Here is a 19,272-nt window from a genome sequence, read left to right as displayed (position 1 = left end):
CAGATTGCAGAGGGTTCAGACAGGAAGGAGAAGAGACATAAGTCTTGACAGCTTTCAGTGTGATGGATGTTTGTGTCGGTGCAGAAATCAAACAGGGTTGTTTTCATGTAAGATTCCTCTCAATAATGACGGCGCTGCAGTCGTGTGTTCTTCAAGAGGACGGTGGTTTTGACTCTGTAGAGCTGGGAATGAAATGTCCGACTCCCCGTCTCTTGGTTTGTTATTTTGCTGCACCAGAAAAATGATCAATCTTCTCCCTTATGCATTAAAAAAACTGTGTGAACATGTTCCTCCCATTACTCTTTAATTTCCTTTAAACCCGTCCAGAGTATATTCCTAGTTTCATCCGTAGACTCCTCTCAGAGCTTTGGGTTTTCAAGCCAGACCGGATGACCTTAAAGTTCTGACGATGTTCTGCAGAGGATATAGCTGGGAGTAGCTAATGTTTATCCATAAATATTCATTCTCCTCAGTGCAGCCCTGAGCGTGCTCATTCTCCTGCTCTCCCTCTGTGAGCTGCACAGAAAGGACTGGGATGAACCCGCTTTTTTTCCTGATTGTGTTGCTGCCTGGGAAACTCTCGATTTCCCCCGACAGACGAGCTCAGAGGGGCTGCAGGGAGTGAGGATGATTACCGGACGTCTTGTGCCTGCACATGACATCCTTTCTCACTAATCATTCTCCTTTGTGTTTCCCCCGTGTGATCTGTGTGTGTGTGTGTGTGTGTGTGTGTGTGTGTGTAGGTGACCTAGTGTCCCGGGCCATGCACCACCTGCAGCCGCTGTACATGAAAAACCACAACAATGGGACACCGATCCATCAGAAGAGTGGTGTGATTCAGTGGGCGCCCGAGGCGATCTACACGCTGTGTTACTTCATGCACTGCCCGCACATGGAGTGGGAGAACCCCAACGTGGAGCCCTCCAAGGTCACGCTACAAACAGAGAGGTGAGGAACAGTGTGTATAGAGAATATGAATAGGAGCTTCAGACTAAATCTCCTATCTCCTCAAAAATTAAAAACAGGTCTGAAAAGTGGCTTTAAAGCAGCTTAACTAAGTTTTAAAGCAATGGATGAAAGTACTTAAAGGACCAATATGTAACTCTGACACCTAGTGTTTAAAATGGGTACTGCAGTCCAAACTCAAAACATTGTAGAGATCTGTCTTCCAGAGAGTCCACGTCCGTCATATTCACCGGTTTGAATGGCATCCAATCTCTGAATTGTATCCACTCCTAAACTCACCTGCTGCGCTGTCATTGGCTGGAAGAAACAAACCAGCTCCGCCCAGAAACGTCCAGAGTAAACCAGAACAAAATAGAACAGTAAAATCCAGTCAGAGGACAGAGTCTCTGCAGACATAGTCACCACCACACATGTACGGAGGCCCAGAAGAGACGATGGAGCAGCTTCACTTTAGGAGAAGTCTGTATTTTATTTTGAAGGAAACAGCTGCTGACTCTATCTTTAAATACTGTTACATTGAAGTTTAAAAATGAATTTAATTTAAATTCAATTCACATTAAAATAAGAAGCAGGTTCACCAGAGAAGAGATGTCTGATAAAGATTTGAATCAGCATAAAGGTTTTTTATTTGCAGTGTTTGGTTTAGAGACAGAACGTATAGAGTTGCAGAATCTACATTTTGATTTGCACCTCCGATTATAATTGAGCTGTGAAATATGTTTTCTGTTTTTTCTGACCTAAGGAAGGCAGACCAATAGAATTGTCTGGTATTGATTAATCCATCAGATCTCTTCACCTCCTTCTGCTGTGGAGGACTGTTGAAATACAGCACCTCCAATGTTCACTGGCACCAGCTTAAAACCACGGAGCATACAAGTGGAAACTCCCTTTAGTTACCCACAATTTACACTCCTGCCTCCGCCCTCGTCTGCACCTCAGTGATCACTTTCTAGACACCATCTAGAGGTAACACTCGTCCTGCAGAGAGCTGCGGAGAGATCGTTGTGCTGTAACCAAACACTCCTGCAGACTTTTTTTTAAATATTCCTCTCTCTGCGCTCGCCCCTGAAATGTCACTCCAGATGTTTTCCTCTGGAAGGAAAGTACAGCTTCACAGACCTGAATTGTTGAAGTGTTGGCTGCTTGTTTTAGCCCTCTTGGTGACCTGAGCAGCGGCAGGAAAGGGGCGTTCACCCACATGTGCTCAACCAGTATTTATAATTACAGTCACTGACATAGTGGGACTTTATCAGCCTGCAGCTGCAGGAGCATGTCGCTGACTTATGTGTGAGAGTGAGTTAAGGATTAGGCAAAGTTTCCATGGTGTGAACCCCCTTCGCCCAGTAGTTTTTGGACACTTCTCTGCTGAGTTTATGAGCTCTTTCTTTATTCTTTATTAGCATTTAAACCTGGACTTGTTCAGTATTTTCTACAGTCTGGTGGAAACTCCCGTCAGCGCTGACCATTGAGCAGAAACAGCACTGCTCGTGCTGCAGAAATGATCACTTCTAGACGAGAAACTTATCAGCCACTGTGTTTCTAACTTGTCCCACTCACATGCACTCTGACTTTTAGAACTATTTGTAACAAAAATCTCATTCATGCATGTTTGTTTTATAAATATCTAACACTTCGCCTGATCCAAAGAGTTTGCAAAAACCTCGTCAGGAAAGTTTCCGTTTCATTAGCGTTCATGAAAGAGGTTTGTATGGAAACAGAAAGTCCTTGAACTTGTCATGAACTACTGCTTCCATAGGAGGAGTGGGATGCTGTTCTACAATCCTTGCTTCTTGATGAGGTGTTGTGTGCTGCTTTAATTAACTGTGTAGGACCCGCAGCATCACGTGGCTGCAGGTCAGCCTCCTTTGAAGTGCGTACAACACCAGGTTTGCATTTGGAAGCTGATCAAACTGTTGTTAACGATCCTCCCTTTAACTCAGAGAAACATTGATGAGTGAGTGACAGATGTGGGAGGAGCACGTGCCAAGGTCGCATTGAGACGTTCAGAGATGAATTGATCAGATGCGTATTGAATCCCTGAGGACCGGAACGAGAACAGTGACAGCTCATTAAAAACACAGGAGCAGCTTATTCCTTCGACAGGATTCAAAAAGATTTGTGTGCTTTAATCTGAATCCTGTTTTATATGATGATTAAAAAGATGCATAATAAATTATTCCAGTCGATTTCTTTTATCAGTGAATACGTAAAGACTTACTAAATATTATTGTTGCAGCAGAAATGCGTTTTTGTTTGTATTACAGCAACAAGAGAAGTGCTAACGTCTTTACGGCGCAAGTTCACACAGCAGCCTTCAGCTACAAAGCAGACAGTTAGCCCGTCTCTGTACTGTTTGATACGACGGCTGAGAGGAAGAGGAAGAGGATGGAGACAGAGGAAGATAAGAAGAGAGAGAGTGGGCGAGGGAGAAGCTGGACTAGAGAAATGTCAGACAGACTTGAACATATTGGTTAGAGCTTCAGGAAACAGAAGGCTACAAGTCAGACGCAGAGCTGCTTACATCAGCTACACTGTGTTTTTTACTACAGTGTAGTTGCACTCAGAGACCTTTGCCGGGCGCCAAATCACACCTCCATGATGCTAACTTTGGTTAGCAAGTGCCACCATGAGGAGGCATGAAGTGGTGACACGTTGAGTCAGGGAAAATCCATTACTGCAGCATTTTTAATATTTAAATATCTTTATTTAGTAGCTGCGTTTGACACGAGTCAGGGCGAAGAAATAGGTCCACAGAGCGCCCGGTTCGCCTGTTTTCAGCACTATGTAACTTTGGCAGCAGGTGGAGGTTCTCTATATTGACAGTCCTAAAAAAAATGAAAAATATAATATGTCGTACTGACAGTCATAATGCATTACTTGTTCCACCATACTTCACAAAGTCTCATGGATGACAGTGTTTCCTGCAGCCATATGGAGAGCGTGGTTGTGTTTTGCATATTGTATTTATGACGGCTCATTGTATATGTATATGTATATTTATATCCATAACATGCTGTCGGTACTGTAACGAAGGTCAGGTGTGACATCATGCATATGTATCTTCATGCACATGGATAACGTGTGGCTACAGGAAACACTGACGCAGGAGACCAGGAGGAGGAGTCACATCATTTATTGATAATCAGTCAGCATGCAGGATTTTATATATCACATATTTACAGCATAGAAACAGTCCTGCAGAGCTGTTCTTTGGTCTCTCTCTCTGTGATATCACCTTAGTTTAATGATACAGATAATGAGCCGTCTACGTAAACGTGAAGTAACCACACTCTGCGTGTTTACAGTGTTCATAAAACCTCATGCAAAATAGATTAGCAGCAGAGGAATTGCCCTGCACAGTGTTATATGATACATGACTGATCGAGCATCAAAATGTATTATAAAGCATAAAGCAGCTATAGTATACTTTATGCATATTTAGGTTTTAAAGCACTCTTAGATTAGGGTGTCTTCTGTGTAACCAGCTGAGCAGCAGTACAGTAAGATTAAAAAAACTCTGTATGGTTTTAAGTTTTTAGAAGACGACCTGCTGGATACAAATCTGCTCAGACTGTATAAAACTGTATTTGCATTTTTCCCTCTTTGCTCTGATCCGAGGTTTAAATCTAAGCTATGATCTTTCTCATTTTAAATTTTCTCACATCAGAGTTTCTCTCTGTGACCTGCTGCTTTGCTTCTTTGATTTCAGCTTCTCGCAGAGTTCATCGTGTTCTCTAACGTCGCTTACACGGGGCAAGATCTCCAAAATAACATATGCAAATTCTGTATTAGGTGGATTTCCTCGGCAAGTGCTTGGCACACTAAGTACTGAGGATGAGTGAAGTTCAGCTCGAGTCCCTGGTGGCAACAACATGTGTTTCTATCTCCCCCTGCAGGCCGTTCATGGTGCTGCCGCCTCTGATGGAGTGGGTGCGAGTGGCTGTGGTCCACACAGAGCACAGACGCAGCTTCTCTGTGGACAGCGACGACGTCCGGCAGGCTGCCAGGCTGCTGCTGCCCGGAGTGGACTGTGAACCTCGTCAGCTCCGGTACGTCTGTGAGCCGTGATCAGAGCGTGTGTGCAACCAGCCTCTTCATCTGCACATCAAACACAACACAGAGTACACACGTGAAGGCATAGACAAAGTCACACATAAAGAGAAGATATTAACTGCACCCATCCTTCCTGTAGAAACAGATAAAGCTTGTGAGGTAAACGGTGGCACACTGCATACAGTAAATACAGTCTGCATGTATTCTGAAACACTTCGTGTGCTTTGCCCTTCAGAACGGATGACTGCTTCTGTGCCTCGAGGAAACTGGATGCTGCCTCGACCGAAGCAAAGTTCCTGCAGGATCTGGGCTTCCGCATGCTCAGCTGTGGACGCACAGACCTGGTGAAGCAGGCTGTGAACCTGCTGGGGCCTGATGGCATCAACAGCATGAGCGAGCAGGTTAGAGGCACAGTCATCACGCTCAATAATGCATTTAAAGCCTCAAACACAAACACACACACACATAACATTTTCTTTGCTCAGTAAAGCGCTCCTTCACCTTTGAGCACTGACCAGACTGTAAGCACAGAGTCATGAATATCAAAGCTTATTCTGCTGTATATTCCTCCTGCAGCTCTCAGCTGAAGGTGCTCTGCTTATATCACAGCTCACACCTACAGTACAGCACGGCATCAGGGGAATACCGCAAGTGTAACTCATCATTTTTCATCCACCTATAGCTCAGGCTGATCTGAGCAGAAACTTTTGGAGAGTCTGATTCTGTGTGTTTCTGTCAGACTCGGTCCGCTGACGTCCCAGAGGAGGTATCGATTCATTTGGTATCCGATCAATAACGCAATAATATTCTCATCAGCCTCAAGGTGCCGAGACGGGAACTGTCAAGGACACAAATTGAGAGTGGAGCAAAACTTCAGCCTCACTCTGTCAAACTTTCCTTATCAGAAAAACAAGTTAATCTAAAAACAACACGTTCCTGTTTTAGAAAAGTGCAGCCAAAATCCTCCCATGACGGAGTTTTGTGCAAGTGTGAAAACACTATGAGAGTGTATGTTCATCTCCTGGAAGATGTGATTTGTTTAATGTGTGTGTGTTTGTGTGTGTGTGTGTGTGTGTGTGTGTGTGTGTGTGTGTGTGTGTGTGTGTGTGTGTGTGTGTATGCGTGTGTGTGTGTGTAGGGGATGACCCCGCTGATGTACGCGTGTGTCCGTGGAGACGAGGCCATGGTGCAGATGTTGCTGGATGCAGGAGCGGATATCAACAGCGAGGTGAGTGAGGATGTGATGCTTTGAGTGAATCAAAGTCAAACAAATGAAATATTATTTTTTACATGTTCAGACTGACCTTCTCAGATAAACAGAAATATTGTTTTAAACATTAAAGTGATCCATTACATCTTTCTAAAGTGACATTAAGGGATGAGACATGATGAGTATTCTTTGATTTGAGGAGGAGAGTCCGAAGACAGGAGAGAGGAAGTGACGGGAGCGTAAAAACCTCCATATGTTCAGTTTTATATGAGAGGTGTCTGAAGGTGATAGTTCATGCTCTGTTGTATTAAATAGGAGAAAACATGTCATCCTTCATCTCCGCCTCGTGTCACGTTAATGTGCTAAACGAGCTAAGGATCACGAGGCACTCACAGAGATAACGTCACTGCAGACGAACAGATAAAGTTAAATATGTTGTAAAAAAAAAAAAAAATCATTCCGTCAGAGGAAACAAAAAGTGATCAAGATTGGCTGATTTAAAGCAAACTGAATCTTCACAGAGTCTTCAAAGAATGCAGACATCGTCCTCTGACTGTGTGCAGACTTTCAGAGAAGACTGGTTCAGTTAAGGCCTCGTGATCCTCACTGAAAAACTACATGTCCCATCAGCCACAGTGTCCAAGTCCATGCATCCATGGTGTATGATCAAAGCACAAAGCTCTGTCTGTCTGCTAAAATCATTGCTATAACTTTGCCCCCAGTTTGCCTCGATGAATAAAGCTGCTACAGGTGGATGACCGTCGGAAACAGTAGATCTCATGTCCTTGTAAAGATGTAGCAGGCGAATTTACAAGCTCCAGAAAACCTTCAAATAAACACAAGACTATCATCCAAAGACTAAACTGTACACTCATGAAGGAGTGTGTAGAATGAGAGCTGAATTCTCCCAGCTCTGCCCGAGATGTCGATACACATGTTCAGGAACTTTATGCTTACATCTCTCAGGTACAACGATTCCCGCAGAGCCTAGAATAAGTCTATTAGGCGATAAGCCTTGTTTAAATTTTGCACTGGAAAGAGGAAAAACCACATGCGTCTAAGATGTGGACTAATGCAGTGGTCCCCAAAGTGGGGCCGGGGCGCCTAGGGCGATCGCGAGACACCCAGAGGGGATTGTGAGATGCGTTTTTTTTTTAATTGCATATTTAACCTCTTTTACCCATGTCAAAATATAAACAAAAAGTGCAACCATTTGGAAGAGACTTTAGTCCTTCCAAATGGATCTTGTCCTTCCAGATCTTTGCTTAAATTAAATGAATGTGTAAAATCCTCAAACTGTGAGTTTGCACATGACAGCAACAAAGTAGTGTCTGCTGCTCTTTGCACAGAAAGATGAACACACCTGTTTGCCTTTTATTACGTTTTGTTTAGGCCCGACTGATTTTAGGGGCCGATACTGATATATCGGCAGATATCTTTCTCAGATCTCTCTTAGATCTGTAGAAATAGATGGATAGATATGCACATTTATTGTGTTAATCCCTCAAATACAGTTATCAAACACTTTTAGGAAAGATTTATAACGAAGACAAGATGGGAAGTAACTGAGCATGTACGTGCATCACCGCTCGACACTCTGGAGATTGATAATGCTTGTTGTAATCCATACAGCGCCCTCTGCTGGTGAAAGAGAACTGCCTGTGTAATATAATGCAACTCAAATGAAATGCTATTTGACTGGTGAATAATATCGGAGCTAAATCTAGCTGATACCGATAGTCACTGGGACATGGGATTACTTGTTGCTTCTAGTCTGTCTTACATTTAATTGCTCTACAAAATAATTTTAAGGTTTTCAGGCTGTTGTATTGTTTTGTTTTTATCTTCTGTGTCACCAGTGTTTAAGGCCTTTTAGTACCATGTGCTTTAACCATCTCCAGGGAGAGTAGGGGTCTCTGGTCACCTTTATTTTGGGGCTCATGAGTGATGTTTGGTAACCCTTGGACTAATGAATTAGCATCATGCATATCACATTAAAATAAAATGTGTAACCAGAGAAGCTCATCAGGGTTTAAAAGGATCAGCTGTTTGGAGTCAGAGCCTACATCTTAGTATCTCTTAGTTACTCATATAAGTTCTGACTCTGTAATGTTTGTGTTAGTTCAGCCCTTTTCATGATAGCTGCGTTTTTGGGTCTGCTCTTTTGCCCATGTATTTATTAGTAGTGGACTCAGTCCCTGGATCTTTGTGCTTTGATCATCATGTCTCTGTCTCATGTGTCACTCAGCTCATAGTTTGTCTGCAGGCTGAGCAGAGAGACGAGCTGCACAGAGGTTTGAGTCCTGTGAGGGGGAAACCGGATCTATCTATGGTGTTCATTAGAAAACAAACAGAGTGAGAGCGTGACCTCTGCAGCCCCGGGATTCCTGTTAATCACTCCTCTCTCTCCCGTAGAGCCTCCTCTCTCTCTCTCTCCCCTCTCTCTCCCCTCTGCAGCTGCTGCTCTTGTGCTCCGTGTGGTCGTGTTAATGGCTTCATGTCTCTCTCCCCTCCTCCCTCACCCGACCCCACCCACCTGTGTCCCCTCCCCAGGTGCCAAACTCAGTGCACAAGCACCCCTCAGTGTTTCCCGAAACGCGGCAGGCGACGCCCCTCACTTTCGCTGTGTTACACGGACATGTGCCCGTGGTGCAGGTAGTGACGTCCTCTCTCACCCTGACCTGTCATTGTGCTTCAGCTCATGGTTGGTCGTCATTGTCATTTCTGTCATCAGCGCTCCTCGTGGTGGTGGTGACGATGATGTTTCTCCACCAACAGTTTTCTCCTGTCTCCCTCTGTTTCTACTTTTCTTTATGTTAAATGGTTTAATCTGTAAAGAGAGCATTTACTGAGTCAATATTGAAGAGTAGACAGCTTTAAAACATGGCCGTCTGTTAATCTTTACTAAAGATTGAAAAGTCATTTAATGAGTGGAAAGTGGAAACACATGGCTCGATTGTTTCCGACCTGATTTAACTGCTTCAGTTTGTCCTTTCAAAGGATTTTAAATCAATACATTCTGATTAAATAGTGCTGTCACCATTACAGCATCCTAATTCTTGTTTAAGAAAATGATATGGGTACCTGTTTTGATACCATGGCAACAAAAATAGAAGTCCTAGGCAGCGAATATTTGGTCATTTAGTGTTTTTTATGATTTAATAAAAGGCATGTTGTAAACAAGCAGTAAATGTTTCTTAGCTTTTATTCCTTACACTGAGTCGTTGCATATGAACAATCTGTTGATAAAGGGAGCTGATCATCAATCTAATCTGACTCCTCAACTTCTCCTCATCCATCTCGCTCCACCGTCTCCACTTTCCTCTCTCTCTCGCTCTCGTCCTCCCTCCTGCAGCTGCTGCTGGACGCCAAAGCCAACGTGGAGGGCTCCCTGCAGGATGGGATGGAGAACTACACAGAGACCCCGCTGCAGCTGGCTGCGGCTGCAGGTACAGAGGAACAGCATGACTCCGCCTTCCTCCTCCTGTCGCTCTGTACTGAGGCACGCTGACAGCAGCATCTGGCTGTCTATAAGCAGCTGATAATGGCAGCTGAGAGTCGGCGGGAGGCATGCAGGCAGAATAATGATCTGATGTTTGGCACGCCCTCGTCTCTGCTGTCTGTGTGGGTGTAAAGGCTCTGCTTTTCATGCACAGGTAATTTTGAGCTGGTGAGTCTGCTGCTGGAGCGGGGGGCCGACCCCATGGTGGGAACCATGTACCGCAACGGCATCTCCACCGCTCCGCAGGGAGACATGAACTCGTACAGCCTGGCAGCAGCTCACGGACACAGGTAAGAAAACACACTCACACAGATTCCTGTTCACCCGAGAGAACACAGAAGATACACACTCTGTTCATTCAGTGTGCTTAGTTTTTGTTTTTGCAAAAAACTAAATTCAGCAGAGCTCATCTGTGAAATCAACCCTGCGTCTGATGAGTCAGTTTGTGTCATCAGATCAGACGTTTGTTCTCATACCTGAGTGTGTTTGAGATGTTACAGTGTGAGGCTTAGAACAGCTAGTTCTAGAAAATTATGAGCAAGCACATTAAATATAGATTTGGCATCTTACTGACGGCTGAAAGTGATGACAGCAGCGGTGAGTTTTCTGAACAAAACATTATGAGAGTCGGGGTCTTGTTCACGGGTGAGGGGAAGATGGGCCATGAGATCGACAGGTGGACTGGCTCAGAGTCGGCGGTAATGCGAGCGTAGTGCAGGACCATCGTGGTGGAGAGGAAGCTGAGTCTGAAGGCAAAGGTCGATCTACGTTCCAACCCTCACCTGTGGTCATGAGCTTTAGATAGTGACCAAAAGAATAAGATCAAAGATATAAGCGGCCAAAATGAGTTTCCTCTGGAGGTCGTCTGCACTCAGCCTTAGAGAGAGGGGGGGGGGAGCTCAGACATTCAGGGGGAGCTCGGAGTAGAGCCGCTGCTCCTTCACATCGAAAGGAGCCAGTTGAGGTGGTTCAGGCATCTGATCAGGATCCTCCTGGACGCCTCCCTTTTTGGAGGTTTTTCCGGGCACGCCCAACTGGGAGGTGACCCTAGGGTAGGCCAAGAATTCAGAGAATCCCCCAGGAGGAGCTGGAAAATGTTGTAGGGGAGAGGGAAGTCTGGGTTGTTTTACTTAGCCTGCTGTGACCCGACCTCGGATAATAAAATGGATGAACTAATGGATGGACCTTATAAGAGTCGCTCTACAGGGACAGCTGTTTTCCAGCACTTGCACTTCAGAATCAATAACACACTTTTCATCTCATAATGAATGCCTTCATCATTTTAATGCCACTTTAAATTACATGTTTCTGTGCATGAAAACTGCAAACGCTTAAGTGAATATAATGACAGCTCCTGTTCTCGTCTTTGCATTTAAACTTGTTTAACCCGAAGATAACACAACAGCCTTCCTATAAATCCACCACTCTCCGCCTGCAGCCTCTTAAAGACAGACAAGTTTACATTTGCATAAAAATAAATGTTTTTGCCCTCAGGATGTTTTTTGTGGCAGGCAGTGAACATTTCATCTGACATTATTGTTCATTAAAACTTAGCTTTATGCAGAAAAAAACAAAACAATTAAAGCAGTGAGACAGTTAATTTCAGATAGTCGTGCTCTACTAGTAATGACTATGACTCAGAGACATCACTGAAAACAAACACAGAACTGTAGCTCATAACACACACACACACCTGCTCCCACCTGTGGTGTTATTGGACAGGAGGAGAAACTCAAACAATAAAAAGCAATAAAGCAGAGTCAGGATCTGTGCAGACAAATCAAATGAAGTGCTTGTGTTTTTTTTTTTGTTTTTTTTTCAGAAACGTGTTCCGTAAGCTGCTGTCCCACACAGAGAAGGGGAAAGGGGATGTTTTATCGCTGGAGGAGATTTTGGCCGAGGGATCGGAGCTGGAAGGAAGGAGCTCGTCTCAGATCGATCTGATCCGCGCCGGGAAGGCCAAGCTCAAAGCGCTGAAAGAAGCCATGTACCACAGCTCAGAACACGGGCACGTAGACATCACCATCGACATACGCAGCCTCGGTCCGTATCTGCTAACTCTCTGAAACACCAGCATGAGTTTTTTTACAGTTTGAACGTGCGTTGATTGGATGTGTTTCTTATGTGCTTACCTCTGTCTTTACGTCTCAGGTGTGCCGTGGACTCTGCACACCTGGTTGGAGTCTCTACGGACGTGTTTCAGTCAGCACCGGCGACCTCTGATCCAGGGTCTGCTCAAAGAGTTCAGCTGCATCGAGGAGGAGGAGTACACCGAGGAGCTCATCACACATGGCCTGCCCCTCATGTTCCAGATCCTCAGAGCCAGCAAGGTACTTTCTTTTCTATCAGATCATATCCTATCCTATCTTATCTTATCTTATCCCAAACTTTTCAGCTTGCGACCCCCAATATAACGGTGATAGATACCCCACATTTGACGCACTAGGTCACTCCAAACACTGGCATTAGAACAGCAAACAATAGCCCTAACACCATCATATTATTTTTGTAATTTATTGTAAGAAACTACTTTTTTTACATAATGTATTTTCAAATGGGTGAAGTATCCAATTTTAAACCATTTTAACATTTTAATATGTTTTTGGAAGGAATCTCGCGACCCCCCTGACAGTGTTCTGCGATCCCCCAGGGGATCCGGACCCCCACTTTGGGAACCACTGTCCTAACTTATCTTATCGTATCTTATTTTATCCAAACTCATCGTATCCTGTTGTATCTGATTGTATCCTATACTTTCCTATCGTATCTTTTTGTATGGTATGGTATGGTATCCTGTCCTCACATTGTATTGACTTGTGCTGGCGTCACATACAAACAGGAAGCAGCAGCAGCTGTCAGGGTTTTCAAATTAAATCTTTCAAACTGAAGTGTAAGAATTGAACTTCTCATCACAAAGAAGGAGCTGTTCCATCTCGTCTGAACGTCATCATGGAGACAATTTGTAAACACTTCTTACAGTCTTACTTTAGAGAGAGACTGTACGAGCTGAGGATGTTTAAAGCGACCAACCATCTTTCTTCATCAGTGACGTGGATCGGCGTCGTCAGTCCGATATCCGATATGTAAATTATTTAAATATCGGACCCGATACCGATTTAAGACCAGATCAGTCCCATCTGTTATCTTATCGTACCCTATCATATCTTATCTTATCTTCCTAAGATTGAGTTTATTAAAACAACTTTCTTGAAATGTGTTGGGTGTTTTCGATCCCTATCATTACAGATGTTCCACAGGAAATATAAACACCCGGCTTTTTAACACTTCTCTCTTATGCAATACAGTCCTAATCTAAAAACATCCTCCTGAACTTAATTTAATCTCCATCTTCCACATGTTTACATCTTCATGCTTCTCGTCTGCTCTCGTGTTAGTGTGCTGCGTTGGTAAGAAGTCTACAGAGACTGACAGTGCCAAAGGCCCACTCAATATCCGTTTCTCTAAATGATAATGATTTATGACAGGCCCTCTGCTCCTTCGTGTTGCTGCTCGTTACATCAGGTCCCGCTCTCATTACTAAAGATTATGATCCCCTCTGTGCGCCCTTGTTAGGTTTGAAACAGCTCACTCTCCCGTCGAGCGGCACTGTTTGTGTTGTGGGCACTTTGGCCTGGATTAGGGCTGCCCTAACCGTGTGGCTGTAGAGTACATATAAATAAACACATTAGCAGACGTGCAGACACTCACATGCAGGATCAATCAGTATTTCCCTCCCACACACACACACACAGCACTCCCAGACTTCAGTGTTACACTGCAGTGTGTGTGTGTCTGTCTCTGCTGATGTACGGTGGGTTCACTGACCCTCAAGGTCCCCTGGCAGAGCTCCACCATGATGACCACGGACATCAAAGCAGGAGTCCTCCATCTTTTATCTGCTGCCCCAACACGCTGTATCTTTTATTTCTGACTTTTTTGACTAAAGGGCCTTTCAGATAGCAGCGCTCATTGCGGAGTAGGACGCAGGGCAGGAGGGGAGCAAAATGCAACGGCGCACATTGCTAGGTGACTGAAACAATAGTCCACAACAGCCAACAATAGCTACTTTTTGGATGCACAGTAAGTTTGTATCTGTCCACACTTCAGAAGGAAGCCCTGACCTTTCTTCTGCCGAGGAGGAGGAGAAGAGGAGCACAGATGGAGAGGGTGTGTGTTCATGAAATCCTCAGGACATGACGGGGTGTGGGGGAGTTCAGGCTGGTCCAGGAGCTGCTGCTCGATAACGACCGCTTCACTAGCACGACTCACATTTCTGCTGCTGTTCAAAACACACATCGTCACCCAAACTGTCCGACATGTCTGTACAAACTACAGATTTCTCTCTGATGTCCCTGTGGAGCTGAGGAAAGTAAGACGCTGTTTGTTGTGATATGATCTTCCCTCCGATTGGACACGCAGAGGTGACGACACAGGTTTTTTTTAGCTTCAGTGCAGAACAGCAAGCGTTACCTTGCGCTCTTGCACTGCGCAACGCAAAGACAATAAATGGCTTTGAGAGCAGCACACCGTGTCCTATCAGAAAGGCTCTTAATTCACAGAAGAGCAAAATTATGTTTACAACCATATGTATTTACTGATGTTAGGCAGAGAAGTAAATTCATAAAAGACTGAGTAAAAACATGAAAATGAGAGTGAATCAGAGTAATAAAAGATATTTAGCTCAGTTTACATCAGTCCAAAACATAGATTACCTGTACTGCTTTCTTTAGAGGGCTGGGTGAGGTTTGATTGGGCGAGAGGCGGGTACAGTACACCTGTCAATCACACGGCCGTCACATAGACACAGAGAAATCATCACACTGAGATTCACACCCACAGGAAACTAATAAATATGAATGAATCTAACTGTGACTGGGGGAGGAAGCAGAGTACCTGGAGAAACACGTGCAGGAAAAGGCATCAGACGGAGGGTTCAAATCCAGAACCGTCCGCTGAGAAGACTTTACCATAACGTTTCTTTTTCTGTCTTAAACATCCACATATTGTGTTTGCTAAAGTCACAGACATGCATATCTGTTCCTGTGTAAGAAGTTGTTGTTCCCCCCCTGCTGCGGAAGAACCCCACCCCCCATGGTTTAAACACCACAAATAGATGAGATGAAAGTTTGGTGTTGGGAAGGAGAAGCTCTCGCTCTCCTGTCTTCTCCTTTTCACACTCCTACTCGGCCAGCTCGGCCTGTCACGCTGTTTCCTATTACAGAATTCTCTGAGGCGACGAGGGTGTAGGAATACAGCCTGAAATTCATCTGATCCCATTTACAGGTGTGAGAAAGCCATGAAGATGTGTCGTACGGGAACATTTACCTGCATGAAATGAATGCTGAGTGGGCTGAAGCAGGGCTGCAGGAGTTGTCGTTCCTCTCGCTGGGCTGATAATTGTGTTGTGGATGTTTGTGTGGGAGAGCAGCGTTACACTTAAGCGCCCGAGTTCTTGCATAACATGAACTCCTGGATGTTGGCAGAGCGCTTGCCCACCCAGGCAGCTTCCCTCTCTCCTCTGATGCTACCTACCTCTGTCTGTGTTTTTGTCAGAATGAGGTGATCAGCCAGCAGATGTCCGCCATCTTCACACAGTGTTACGGCCCGTACCCTATCCCCAAACTGGCCGAGATCAAGAGAAAGCCGGCATCACGTCTGGGTGAGTCTTTATCACTCTTTTTAATGTGAAATCTAACAGATCAAAAGCAGCATTAAGGTGGCACTAAATCAATACTTGTATGTTTGTTTTCTGGGGTTTGTTTTACCTCTAAATGTATCACTATGAAATGGAAAGTGCACATAGTGCCATCTAGTGTTCAAAGACTGAAATACACGTGAGTACAACAGGGAATGTGGTAGTGTGTTGCAGTACTCGAAACGTTCTTGAGCTCAAGACCACTTTTTGAAGGTCTCGATTGCAATTCGGAATCGAAAGCATTTTTACACGGTCTGGTCTCGGTCTCAGACTGGGCGGACTCTTGATTTTAAATCAAGAACACCATTGACAGGCTATTTTTCCACGTGATTAGACAGAAAACACAAACAGCAACCTTCCCAATGTTACGGTCTGAGATAAGATAAGATAATCCTTTGTTGATCCCCAGTGGGGAAATTCAAGTGTTGAAGCAGTAAAAGACAAGAAGAAGAGCGTGAATACGAGTACAAATCAAATAGGAATATATAGGAATAAAATAAAAATGCAATGTATTTACAACTATTATAAGCAAGTCTAAGTGAGTGAAACACCCGCTACACACAAGATGATGATGTTTCTGTGATCTTTATGGTCTTGACTCAGCCTAGTCCGGCCTTGGTCTTGGTCTTGTCTCTGTCTCGGAGCACTCTGGTCTCAGGTGTGTCTTGTTCTCGGTCAGTGTGGTCTTGACTACAACACTACTAAGTTGTGCACCATCTTTCAGATCCTCACTTCCTGAACAACAAAGATATGTCGGACGTGACTTTCCTGGTGGAGGGGAAGCCTTTCTACGCCCACAAAGTCCTGCTCTTCACTGCCTCCAACAGGTACTCTCACCTGCACATCAGCTCTCAAACACACCTACACCCTGCATATACAGATATGATCGACACACTCTTTGTTTGTAGTGCGGGACTCTGCTGCATGTTTCACATCTCTAGAGGATGTTTAGCTGCAAACAATGTCGACATAAAACGATAATGAGAAACACTACTTCGATGATACTGTGATCTGCTGTTGAACATTTGTCCCTGTTGCTTCCCCCTCAGATCTTTATTTTTATTTTCTCTTTCATGTGACTTTATTGAAAACCATCAGTCCGATCACAGATCAAAAGTAGAGACACATCGTTCAAACTTGTTGTTGATCAAATGTCCTCAGAACACAAGAGAACGACTCCTTAAAGCTTGTTTTCAGAGCTCACACTTTACTATGGAGTAGCTCAGGATTGATTTAGCTCCTCCTCCTCGGTGCTAAGTGCTACAACTGTGTGTGTGTTTGTAAGATTTCTTTCCCTTCACTGACTCTTTCTGGTCCGTTTTTCTTGCTGTCAAGGTTCAAAACTCTTCTAGCAAACCGACCTTGTGGTGAAAACACATGCATTGAAATCAGCAATGTCAAATATCATATCTTCCAGGTGAGTCCCTCAGAGAGTCACACCCGACCTGCACGTTCATTCACTCGCTCTGTGTGTTAATGTGAGTATGAGGTCTGTGTAAAGTGTGTCTGTCTCCTCTCAGCTGGTGATGCAGTATCTCTACTTTGGAGGGACTGACGCTGTGCACATCAGGAACACGGATATCATGGAGGTCAGTGTTTACGGCTCTCTCTGCAAACCTGCTACCTGCTGCATGTAGCATGTACTGTACCACTTGACCTCAAATGAACCGTTTAACTAAGGCCAAGTCCTCTGAGGCGGGTATTTTAAAAACATAGCTCTCCTGTGCGTTTGACCTTATGTACACAAACTGCGTTTTAGGTCTCTGAAAACTCTCCTTTAGTAAAACTCCTTCCAGGGTGAAGATGTTCAGAAACTGTGTTTAAGATGTTTCTGTGCAGACGGGGAAAACAGAGTTTTGTTCTTGTAACGTCACGCTGTGCGCCGGTTTCTCCCCCTCACTGCTTATTGATACAACACTCACAAACACTGCCGCCGATGTTCAGTTGGTGGGACAACAAAATAAAATGGTCACTGCAGAGGAATGAGGAAAAAAAATGTGCATGTCAGGGACATCGTTTCTTTACTTGGCGTGCTCATGACAGCCGTAATCGTGCGTTTTGCGTCTTCATGTGGACAAAGATGTTTTTGAGAACTGAGCGTGTGTGGACGGAATTATTTTTTGAATGAATGAGGAAAACCTCTGTTTCAAAAAATACTCTCCTATGTGTGGACTAGGCCTCATAGACCATTTAGATCAGGGGTGGGCTACTGGCAGCCCAGGGCCACATGCGGCCCCCCTCAATACTCAAGTCAATTTCAAATATCAATAAATTGTGAGAAGAAAAAAAAATGAAGGAAACATGACAAAAATCATCGTCTAAAGTCATATTAAAGATTTGGCCCTCTGGTGGTAAAATAATATGATCGTGGCCCTCTCGCTAACCAAAGTAGCCCATCTTCGATTTAGATCCTCCAGGCTACAGATGGATCCACGGCGATGTCTGAAAATAAAACCCAGACCCTCAACTTCAAATTAAATGTGTTTGTTTCCAGCTCCTGTCTGCAGCCAAGTTCTTCCAGCTGGAGGCGCTGCAGAGGCACTGCGAGATCATCTGCTCCAAGAACATCAACACTGAAACATGTGTGGAGATCTACAACCACACCAAGGTGAAAAATACAACACAGGATTTCAGAGTGAATGCACCTGTGACTTAAACCTACTGTGAGGAGTTTAGAAACAGACATAGACCGTATAAAAAATGGACGTAGTCTCAGTGACGTCATTCATTGGTTCCTGAAGAGGTGTTGTGAAGCCCAAACAATGACGGTCGCCATATTGGAAATGTTGACTCAACCTGAGTTTGGATCAATCTAGAAAACAAAGAGAGAGGGGGAGCTGAGGCGGGCCTTAAGACTCCTGACAAACAGCTACAACGCACCCACCTGTCAGTCAGCTCAGTCACGCCCATAATTATGCAAATTAGTTAATTTATTTATGAGTTATACCCGGTACAGTTTTTACAAATAGAGAAATGAGACATTGAGACCCAATTAGTACACCAGATGATCGACATGATGAAATTAGACTTAATGGGGATTCTTTGGTTTGTGCAGACAGCCTCTAGTGGACACCCGAGGAACTGCAGGTTTTTGGCATTCATGAATTGCAACCTAAGATTGTTGTCTTTTTAATTCCTGAAAATACGAACAAGCAGACAGATCTTTAAGTTATTTTCATGTGTGTGCGTCAGTGTGCGAGTGTCAGACGAGGAGATTAACAGCACGCTGCAGAAACAGACTTTTAGTTTTGTCACACTTGCACAAAACTCCTGAAATTTTCAAGATGAGCTGCATGTGTGAACGCACGCGGACAATTACTTTCTCTCCAACTGTTCTCCTGCCAGCCCCCCTGGTAAATTTTCCACGTTCCAAATTGGGGTGGGCTGATCTGAGAACGCAGCAGGAAGTATTCAGGTGAATTCCCCAGAAGCAAACAGGCAGTGATGTTTACATCCTGTGATCGCTGCACGACCATACACTGTCTGCACGCCACCTCTACGATCTCTGTGCTCTGATGAACCTGCTGCATTATGTTTCCTGTTCTCCAGTACGTTCTTCTCTACTCTTTAGTTCACATTGAGATTCTGTTCAACTACATGTATCATTGATATAAAGTCAGAAATGTTATCATAGTGTTGCTTCGTCCACCCCTTGCACATCATTTTTTTAACATCTCGTCTTGCCTCCTGAGACTCCGCCCCCCTTCTGTCTGACAGGGATAGTCTCCTGCTGTGAGGTGTATGTGTGAACGCCCAAATCAGGAGGATTTCTGGAGCTGTCCTCCTGAAATTTTCAGGAGTGCATGTATAAAAACAGCTTAAGTTTTCATGTTTCCTGCAAAGCTT

General features: G+C 44.4%; 1 protein-coding gene across 2 annotated transcripts in view; it reads left to right on the top strand.

The window, feature by feature from the left end:
• btbd11b (BTB (POZ) domain containing 11b) overlaps nt 1–19,272 on the top strand; it is a 75,717-nt gene that overhangs the window by 55,041 nt on the left and 1,404 nt on the right. Inside the window, exons 3-16 of one of the 2 annotated variants that reach the window (XM_020642654.3) lie at nt 744–948; nt 4,863–5,015; nt 5,255–5,420; nt 6,158–6,247; nt 8,783–8,884; nt 9,585–9,678; nt 9,886–10,021; nt 11,554–11,774; nt 11,883–12,061; nt 15,285–15,390; nt 16,151–16,253; nt 16,762–16,843; nt 16,947–17,015; nt 17,921–18,034. In XM_020642654.3, coding sequence (XP_020498310.1) covers nt 744–948; nt 4,863–5,015; nt 5,255–5,420; nt 6,158–6,247; nt 8,783–8,884; nt 9,585–9,678; nt 9,886–10,021; nt 11,554–11,774; nt 11,883–12,061; nt 15,285–15,390; nt 16,151–16,253; nt 16,762–16,843; nt 16,947–17,015; nt 17,921–18,034 — 1,820 coding nt within the window. The remainder of the gene's footprint in view (nt 1–743; nt 949–4,862; nt 5,016–5,254; nt 5,421–6,157; nt 6,248–8,782; nt 8,885–9,584; nt 9,679–9,885; nt 10,022–11,553; nt 11,775–11,882; nt 12,062–15,284; nt 15,391–16,150; nt 16,254–16,761; nt 16,844–16,946; nt 17,016–17,920; nt 18,035–19,272) is intronic. The other variant, XM_020642663.3, reaches the window with a different exon arrangement.

Source organism: Labrus bergylta, chromosome 7 (genome assembly GCF_963930695.1).
Source record: "Labrus bergylta chromosome 7, fLabBer1.1, whole genome shotgun sequence".
Taxonomy (NCBI): Eukaryota; Metazoa; Chordata; class Actinopteri; order Labriformes; family Labridae; genus Labrus; species Labrus bergylta.
Note: the sequence above shows the minus strand (reverse complement) of the source record. Positions and strands in the feature narration are given on the sequence as shown.